The sequence below is a fragment of the Ixodes scapularis genome, unplaced genomic scaffold (genome assembly GCF_016920785.2).
Source record: "Ixodes scapularis isolate PalLabHiFi unplaced genomic scaffold, ASM1692078v2 ptg001158l_1___fragment_1__unscaffolded, whole genome shotgun sequence".
NCBI classification, from domain to species: domain Eukaryota; kingdom Metazoa; phylum Arthropoda; class Arachnida; order Ixodida; family Ixodidae; genus Ixodes; species Ixodes scapularis.
Genome location: NW_024610106.1, coordinates 1,697,637 through 1,707,925, shown reverse-complemented (window position 1 = coordinate 1,707,925; position 10,289 = coordinate 1,697,637). Strand labels below are relative to the sequence as shown.

General features: G+C 49.3%; 1 protein-coding gene across 1 annotated transcript; it reads right to left on the bottom strand.

The window, feature by feature from the left end:
- Positions 1-7,325: 7,325 nt before the first annotated feature.
- Positions 7,326-8,234, bottom strand: LOC121834422 (Fanconi anemia group J protein-like). The gene has a single exon (XM_042288110.1). The coding sequence runs from the start codon at positions 8,232-8,234 to the stop codon at positions 7,326-7,328; it is 909 nt and encodes a 302-aa protein (XP_042144044.1).
- Between the last annotated feature and the right edge of the window lie 2,055 nt (positions 8,235-10,289).

Below are 10,289 nucleotides of genomic sequence, written 5' to 3'. Positions count from 1 at the left end.
AAGACCTCTACCAGTGCCCACTGGACGTTCATCTTGCGTTTCCAAAAGGACATGACCACGCCCTGAACGTCGTAGGGAATCAAGCGCAACAACTTTTCGTACGCATTCTTTAAGTAAAGTTTTGCCTTTGGCGTAAAATGGACCCCCATTTTTCTCAGTCCGGCTTCGCGGACGTATTCGTATCGGTCCCTGGTGATCTTGTCCTGCACTGGAGCTGCGGGCACGCGGAGGAAATCGGTCAACTCGCCTTCGCGTGTAGATAACCTAAGCGTAAACCTAGTGTTGAGACTGAACCAGTGTGCGAGCGACGCTTTAAAGTCTTTGAAAGGTGGAAAGGTCAAAATGTACTCTACTAGCAGCCACGTCAGGTAGCGTCGTCGCGTCGCTGGTTCCATCTCGGTGGCGGATATTTCGCTCAAACGCCCCGCAGGGGGCACCTGTGAAAGCAGGTGTTTGGAGAGTGGCGTCTCCACGGACCCCGAGCCATGCGGGTTCGCCCGCCCACGTCTGACTGTGCGTGGCTTTCCCGTGTCTGAAGAAAAGGGCATCCTGGTGGTTGAGCCAAGCCCGGGGTAGGTTTGGACCCTTCGGGGCCCCCCGGGCGAGGCAATACACCACTTCGGCCCCTGCTTCCCATAGACGGGAGTCCTGGTAAGGCCCGGCCAGGATGATTCAGTCTAGTCGCCACTCCTTCTACTATCCCCTCCCTTCTTTCACCCTTATCTCCTCCTCCTTTTCACTCTTCTCATTTCTCTTTTTCCTTTTCAACTTCTTTGGCGGCAAGGGCTAACCTTGGGTGGTGACAGATACTCTCGTCCAGATCCACACTTGGTTATAGTTTCTGGGTAGCGCTAATAGAGTAATGCTTCCAGCAAAGCCATATTTGTTATGGGGTGTTACCTATTCCCTCGTTGGGCTCCGTGGTGGGCGGCGCGCCACAGATTCTGAACACCCTTTGCCTTTTTATGGCTCCCCCCTCTTCTAAACCCCGAGCAGAGCGACCCCCCAAAAGGGTTCGCCCCGCTCCCCCTACTTTTGAAAAAGCCAAAGAACCCGACACCTTTTCACGATTTCTTGTACTTCATGCTGCGAACGACTCTCTACCGTTATCAAAGATGTCACCTTTCCTTGTCTCTAAGGTCCTAGAGCAGACGATTGGAAAGAATTACAAGGCAAAAAAACTTGCTGGAGACCTCCTCGTTGAGGTAGAAAACAAAACTCAAAGCACAGCATTACTGAAGTTGACCAGTTAGGTGAACACCAAGTTTGTGTAACCCCGCACTGGGCTTTAAATACTCTCCGCGGCGTCATCTCTGAGGATGACCTCCTTCAGTGTACTGAAGAAGAAATCCTTGAAGGGCTGCGTCGGAGTGCTGTTGTTGCCGTGCGGCGAATCACGCTACGACGAGACGGACAGGAGATACCAGCCCGACACCTAGTCCTGACTTTTGAACTCCACTCTCTGCCTTCCACCGTGAAGGCAGGGTATCTAAACTGCAGAGTTCGTCCTTTCGTTCCAAACCCACAACGGTGCTTTCGTTGCCAGCGTTTTGGGCATGGCTCCCGAAACTGCCGTGGCCGAGAAACTTGTGCGAAATGTAGTGCCACTGACCACGTCGCTGACATATGTGAAAACAACCATAAATGCATAAACTGTGGCGGACCACACCCCGCATTTTCACGCACATGTCCGAAATGGAAGAAAGAAAAGGAGATAATTACATTTAAGGTCAAACACAATCTCAGCTACCAAGACGCTAGAGAACAGCTTGCCTTCAAGGCAAGGGGTTCATATGCCGAGGCAGTGCGAAGGGGACCCCCACTGTCTATGGCATCCGTGGAGACGCAGACTTCCCCGGAAGACCTGTCATCTCCACAAGGGTCCTTTTACGTACGTCCGAAGACAGTGGGCAACCCACTGCCTTCATGCTCCAATGAGTTTATTGTGCCCTCTAAGGAGGGTGCTGCACCCTCCAAGGAGCCAGACGTGTCGTCACCGGCACTAGCTGGCCCTTCTGGCCGGGGTCGGGGGCTGCCTCCCCGTGCCTCTGGCAGCTCATCAAAGCCTGGGCGGTCAGATTCACCTCTACCGCCCAAAGGACCCAAGGTCTCATTGGATGAGAAGATGGATGTGAGCGTCCCACTCTCCGATGAGGACCTTCCTCTTTCTCAAACAGGCTCTGTTTCCTCGGCCTCCTGCGAGGCTGGAGGACGGCCTAAAGACACTGCAAAAAAGAAAACCATCCCACGGATTGTGGCACCAAAAGACGCATAAACTACATTTCACAATTTTTGCGTAAAACACTTATTGAGGCGTTTCCTTTATTGAAGATAAATGTCTTTCTTCCTTCAGTGGAACTGTAGAGGCCTCCTGTCTAACTACGATGATGTGAGCGATCTTTTAGAGGATCACCGGCCCATTGCATGTTGCTTACAGGAAACGCACCTAAAAACCACCCACACCAATGTTTTAAAACACTTCCAGGTGTTTCGTAGGGACCGTACACATGCAGCTCACGCAGCTGGAGGTGTTGCGGTGGTTGTCCAACGTTCAATTCCTTCTAACGAGGTAGCCCTGCAGACTTCACTTGAGGCGGTGGCTACACGTATTTTGTTAGATCGAATAATTACAGTCTGTTCATTGTATGTACCTCCCAATTATCAGTTACATATGGAGGAGCTAGAAGACCTTGTTAATCAACTTCCTTCACCTTTTTTACTTTTAGGAGATTTTAATGCACACAATCCCCTGTGGGGTAGTGACAGACGGGATTCTAGAGGGGCCCTTGTTGAACGTTTTTTGCTTTCTGCGGGATTGTGCCTGCTGAACACAAATGAATCTACATATTTTAGCTCAGCAACTCACACTTTTACTTCCATTGACCTATCTATTTGTCACCCATCATTATTCCCATTGCTTTCATGGAAGGTCATACCGAATCCTTATGGAAGTGACCACTTTCTCATCATCTTAGAATTTAACCATCTTCCCATGACAGTCCCAACACGCTGTCCTCGTTGGAAATTCGAAAATGCCAACTGGCCTACCTTTAAAGAATCATCTCTTTTTGCATGCACATCACTTGACGATCTTGATATCAATAAAGCCACTCAACATATCACTCAGCACATTTTACAAGCTGCCATTCTCTCCATCCCCATGACGTCCTCGCATCTGCCCAGGAGACCAAAGCCCTGGTGGAACAAAGATTGCCGTTTGGCCAAAAAAGAACAAAATCGAGCGTGGGGTATATTTAGGCGCTACCCTACAACACACAATCTTATTGAATTTAAGAGAAAAAGGTCCCAGGCGAGGTGGATTAGAAGGCATGCTAAGAAAAAAAGTTTTAGAGGGTACGCTTCTTCAATTAACAGCACTGTATCTGCAAAGGAAGTCTGGAATCGCGTACATAAAATTGACGGCTCTTACCGGGCATTCACTGTCCCACTCTTGAGTCGGAATGGAGTTTGTTCTGCAAGCCTTGAGGAACAGGCCAACATCCTCGGTGAACACTTCGAGTATGTCTCCAGTTCGGAACATTACACCTTAACGTTCCAGCGATACAAGATCAATGCAGAAAAAAAAGCTGTTATCACATCAGGTGGCACGCACGAACCCTACAACACTCTATTTACATTATACGAACTTCAAATGGCACTTCTTGGTTCCAAACAAACTGCCCCTGGACCAGATGGTATTCATTATCAAATGCTCGAACATCTTCATCCATCCACTATGGAGCTAATTTTGTACCTTTTTAATAGAGTTTGGCTCGAGGGCCACTTTCCGTCCTCCTGGAAGACCGCTGTGGTTGTACCAGTGCTTAAGCCCGGCAAAGATCCCTCTTGTGCATCTAGCTACAGACCAATAGCTCTAACTAGCTGTCTTTCCAAGACATTAGAAAGGATGATTAATAAGAGACTCATGTTTTTTCTAGAACGAAACAGCTGCCTTGATAAGTTCCAGTGTGGCTTTCGGTCAGCACGGTCCACTGTCGATCATCTCGTCCGCTTTGAGACCTTCGTACGTGAGGCGTTTGTCAACAGACAACAGTGTCTCTCCATCTTCTTTGATTTGGAAAAAGCATACGACACAGCCTGGCGTTACGGCATTCTGCAATATTTATTCGATCTTGGTTTCCGTGGCCGAATGTTGAGTGCCATACAGAGTTACCTGCAGCACCGTACGTTCCGCGTGAGGCTGGGAAAAACTCTCTCGAGGGAGTTTTTACAGGAGAATGGAGTCCCTCAGGGGGGTGTACTGAGAGTCACTCTTTTTATCGTCAAACTTAATTCCATTGGCCGTGTAATTCCTCCTTCGGTGCAATATTCCTTATATGTTGATGATCTCCAGATCTCCGTTTCATCCTGTAATCTCTCAATTTGTGAACGTCGCGTTCAACTTGCGGTCAATAATTTGGTCAGATGGGCCGATACGAATGGGTTTAAATTTTCTCCCGAAAAAACAGCTTGTGTCAACTTTTCTCGTCGACGTGGTGCTCTTCAGGAACCGTCTTTGAACATGTATGGTTCTCCTATTGTTGTAAAAAATGAGCACAAGTTTTTGGGCCTTGTGTTCAATTCCAAGTTGAGTTTCGTTCCACACATTAAGAGATTAAAACTCAAGTGCCTTAAATCTCTAAACATCCTTAAGGTCTTGTCACATGCATCATGGGGCTCGGACCGACTGTGTCTGCTGCGTATCTATCACTCAGTCATTCGCTCCCAGCTTGATTATGGTTGTATTGTCTATAACTCTGCTCGGGCATCAGTTCTAAAGATGTTAGATCCTATTCATCATCAAGGACTGCGACTGGCTATTGGTGCATTTCATACCTCCCCAGTGCTTAGCCTTTACGCGGAAGCAAACGAATTGTCCCTTGAGTATAAGAGGTTTTCCCTGGGTTTTATGTACTCTGTCAGGGTTCGCTCGGTCGCGGAGCACCCCGTTCGAGATAATATTGAGACGATCAAGTTCCAACGCACATTTGAAAACAAACCTTCCACAGTCCCCCCTTTTTCTATGAGGAATAATACTGCAGCACAATCCGTTGGGATGGATGCAAAGCCTCAGTTGTTCCAATACCCTCCGGAAATAGCTCCATGGAACAACTGCCAGATACATTGCGACCTTACACTGACCAAGTATAACAAAAAGAATGTTCCACAGGAAGTCATAAGGCAGAACTTCTTTGAGCTTCAGACCAAATATCACAAGTATGCCAGTTTTTATACAGACGGGACAAAAAAAGACTCCGTAGTAGGCTGTCCTATGGTGGGACCATCGGTAAATCAGGTGAAGAGAATAAATTCAAAAGCCTCTATACTAACAGCAGAGCTTTATGGTTTGTTGTTAGCTGTTGATTACATAATCAAAAAACGCCTTTCTCACGCTGTAATCTACACCGACTCTTTAAGCTCTCTGAAGGCTGTCGCATCAATGAACCGTGTAAAAAACCCACTGGTTTCTGAGTTAAAGTACAAGATAATCCTGGCTGCAACGAAAAATTTTGACATAGTCTTATGCTGGGTTCCTAGCCATGTTGGCATTCCTGGAAATGAAGCAGCTGATAGTGCAGCCAGTTCTGCTAATGATAGAGAAATTGACACACACCAAATACCCTACAAAGATTACCACAATTATCTGAAACGTTGCATCAAAGCAAAGTGGCAGCTGCATTGGAACGGCGAAACCGGCAACAAACTACATGCAATCAAACCTCTTCTAGGCGAGTGGGAGAGCGCCCGACATCGGGAGCGCTTTTACGAAGTCGTACTGTGTAGGCTACGAATCGGTCATACTCGTCTTACACATGGACACCTCTTGAGTGGGGAGGAGGCCCCTGAATGTGTGCACTGCAACCTACCTCTAAGTATTATGCACATACTCATTGAATGCCCTATGTATGACCAATGCCGGTATAAACACTACTCACTGCTTTATAAAGAACACATTCCACTACACCTTGCCTTACTACTAGGTGACGAACCGCTCATTCCATATAGTTGTGTTTTTAATTTCCTCACAGATATCGGCCTTCTACACCGACTGTGATTTTACTTTCTATCCTAAACTCATTGTCATATTGTTTACACTTATACACATTCATGTTCATGGTTTTATCATACATTTCGCTACAATAGCTCTTTCCTCTTCTTAAACCCGAATTGCAATAGTATAAGCTTGGCGCAATATAGCCTTAGTTGCTGATGCGCCAAAAAACCCCAATCAATCAATCAATCAATCAATTTCGCTCAAACGCGAGTACAGAGCTTCCAAAGAAACACCTTCGACAATCATTCGTACGTATTTTATTAAGACCATAGATACCATCGGCCTTTCTTGCACGGCACGTAGTTTTCGCAATGTCCAGAGAGTGGTGCAATAAACTCGTGCGTAAACTCGTGGTCCGTGTTGACGCACACTTGTCGAGAGAGTCTTCGCAGGTCTCTTCGGTACGCGAGAATGTCCTTCTCCAACTTGTCTCGCTGCACGTTGTCCGGGTCGAAAGACGCACTCAACTGGTCTCGAATGTTGCGCAGCATGTCGTTCCGGATCTCGCCTCGAATCCAGTCGAGATGCCCGTCAACGATGTCGTAGACACCGACGCCCACCTTTATGCAATAGAGAAGAATCTCGACGAGAATCCACTCGGTGGCCTTGGGCTTTCTCCAAAAGTGCAACACCAGCTCGCGCGTGTCTGCGTCCGACAGTCCGTGCAATCTTTCGTACAATTCCATGAGGTTTGAGACGATTGTCGGAGTAAAATATATGCCCAGCTTCTCCATGGCAATCTCCACTTCTCTAACGTAGGTGTCATATTCGTCCGAAGAGGGAGGTATCGGCGCAGTCATAAAGTTTTTCAACACTCCTGCGTCGAACTTGTCCCTTCCACCAGTCCACAGGTTGTATCTCGTTTGAAATTCTTCTACCGACGGTAGAGTATTGGCGTATTCAATCACGCACCATTCGAGTATAGTCTTGTCAGACAGTCCCCGCTTGTCCAGTGGAAGAGTAGCGACTCGTACTGGAGCCTGGTCGGCCGAAACGGGATCGCTGTTGACCGAAGCAGCTGGTGTAGGAGCAGTCTCGCACGTGCACGATTCGAGTATAGGCTTGTCGGACGGTCCCCGCTTGTCCGATGGAACAGTACCGACTCGTGTTGGAGCCTGGTCGGTCGAAACGGGATCGCTGTTGACCGAAGCAGCTGGTGTAGGAGCAATAGTAGCGTCGCGAATCGTGCAATACCAGTAAGCGTAGCCCTGTCGGCTAGCCGTGTATCTGTGTTCGCGCAGATACGTGCGCAAACTGAGGATGTGCATTTTCATAGACGACCGTTCAAAAACGAGTTTATCTCGAGCAAAGATTTCTTCGTGTCTTTGAAGGTGGACGACTCGTCTTCGCAGACCTGGACCCAATGCGATAAATCGCTCCAAACGTCGGGTCTAAAATACCTACTGTCGAGCAATAGGACGGCCCCCCAGTCGTTCACGTGACGTACGCAGCGTCCCACGGACTGGTTAACCGCTCGCATCGCCTGCGTTTTATACCATTCGTCCCCGTCTCCGCCCCTGCTGCGGTTAAACTCGACCTTGACCTTTACGTCCGGACTGTGATACGACGGATAGGGTAACCCCACGGATACGACGAGTCGAGCCAGCGAATCGGAGAAGTCGACGCCTTCGCTCATCTTGCCTCTGTGCACGACTAGAAACAGGGCCACCGTGCCGGGCTCTCCGTCAATCAACGCAGTCTTGTACCTATGGAACAAGAGGTCCGAGTTTTCAGAATCTTCCAGAAACAGATGCCCGCCGACCACCTTGACCAACTTGGGCCATAGAGGCACTTTGCGCCACACGTCTGGACAGGTCTGAAGTAGCTTGTAAGAAGGAAAGAAGCACAGGACGCCAGCCTTTGTTTCGCCGACATTTTTCTTCAGGATCTTGGTCGACTCGTAGACGACGGAACCTACGGCCTTGAGTAGCTCTTCGTTCTGGCATGCGCTGTAATTCATGTAAAACTCTTTGTCACCCTTGAGCGAATGCGAGATCCTACGGACAAAGACGTGACGCTTGGACACGACGTGTTCCTTGGCGGACACCTTGTGAGTAAAGAAGACGCCCAATTCCTTTTCGTACGACGACATCGGACTCAGAGTCCCCGAGGCCAGGACGATAGAGTGCGTGCACGACGACACAGACTTCATGGCGTAACTCGAGTCCATGCAGGTCATCCTGAGTTCTGGCGACTCGCGACCCTGGTCGACAAACATTGCAAAGCCTTGGGCACCAAATATCTCGGGGTAGTAAAACTGAGTGACGATGCGGTCAATCAACGTGGTGTTTAACCGGTCGGACAAAGGATGTCGAGACGTTAAGGGACTCACGACTTGACCCAGGCTCACGTTGTCCGTCTTGAGGTAGCGTCTCGTCTTGGCCAGGAGATCATCGCCGCGAACAATCGCATATCCAACGTCGTTCATCATGGCCAGGAGCCCCTCGAAGAATTCGCGAAGCTCGACGTAGCGAGAAAATCGTCGTGCGTACGTCTGAAGCTGCGATCTGGACACTTGTAGGGACATGGCGTCTCTACAAAACGTTTCAATGTTGTGCGCCTCGTCGAGGATCAGAATCGCGCCGCTGAGATTGATGTTGAGCGTGCTACGGACGAAGGGATCGATCAAGTAGTTGTAGGGAGCCAGCACTATTTTCGACCTGGCTACGTAGTACTGTTCGTTGACGTAGTAGGGGCAGATATCGTTTGCAGCACAACTCTCCACCAAGTCCTCGATGTCCCTAACGTCGGGCAAACGCGTCTCTGGTCCATGCTGCTCTTTCCAATTGCGGTAGAATCGGCACGTCGACGAGGCCCTGTGTTGACTGCAGAGTTGGGGCACGTTACCGCTGTGGACTTCCCGTTCCAAGAGGCAGACTCGGTCCTTGCCGACGAGACGAGAAATGTGCGCGGCGTCTCCGATGAACGCCTTGGCCACCGCTACCATTTGGTCGAGCTGTTGGTGCGTTCTAGAGCAGAGGTAGATTTTGCCGCTGGGTCGTGTCGTTATCCATTCGCGAACGGCTCCGAGCATGGCCATTGTCTTGCCCGATCCGGTAGGAGCTTCTATCATGACGTTGGCTTTTTCTCCGGATCCGCGCAACATTGTTTCAAAGACGTCCACTTGTACGGGGTAAGGTATCCGGTCGCCCGGTAGTACGAGCCGGCAGCGGGGCGCCTCTTCCATACCCGCCAACGTTCGTTTTTGAAACGATTATACCGATCGTTCGTCTCGTCTTCGGAACTATAAATAGTCTGAGCGGAGTGGTTGACCTCGTCGTCCGTAATCTCTCCCTCCTCTTTTTCATCATCGCCATCGTTCCATTCGTCTAACACTATCCATTCTTCTTCTTCTTCTTCTTCTTCGACCTTGGTCATATCTACGTCGTTACTCATGCTTACGCGAGGAGATTGAGACGAAAACTCAACGTGCACGGTTTTTTTTAATTTTTATTGCCCAAACAAAGGATACCTACACAACCAGTCAAGGTAATCGCAAACTCTAAAGTACCTCGGATCTACGCTCTCGTACAGGCTCATAAAATCTCGATGCACTCTGGCGTTTTTCACGGTGCGTGGCTCGACGACGCTGCAAACGACTCGATCGGGAGGCATGTCAAGCAGGTAACTCAACTTGCGAACGCAGGCCACAAAGAAGGTGAGAGAGTCGGTCAGAGTCAGACACAGAATCTTGCTGGCCTCTTCGTAGCGAAAGGCGGTCGCGTTCACGTACACTCGACCGCTTTCGAACGTGTAGTCGCAGATCACCGAACCGAGGGCGCTTGCGTCGTCGCGGTAGAGGCGAAAGTCGATGTATCGACAGGCCGTCTTGAGGTACCAGACTTCCGTCCGAACCAGTCTCATGTAGACGTACACGTTGAGTCTGTATCTGTTTTTCGTGCGGCTATGGAATCGATGCAGCGCTGCGCCTACCGTCATGAAGGGGCGGCCGACGAGAAGGATCGTCGCCGCGTGCATAGTCTCCAAGGCGTAGAGAAAGTCGACAAAGACGCTGGAGTCGCCGGGATTTCGAAGTCCGGTCGCGATGGTGTTTGCCAGGTTGTCGTAGTATACGCGTAACATGATTGTAACGTCGATTTCAAATAAAAAACTGAAGTTTCCCGCTTATATCGTTAGAGGAGATGGATGGTGAGAATATGGCGCGCATAAAAAACGCCTCAAACAACGTGACCCGGCAAAAGAGGACGGTAGCCAAGAATAAGAAGAAGCAGCA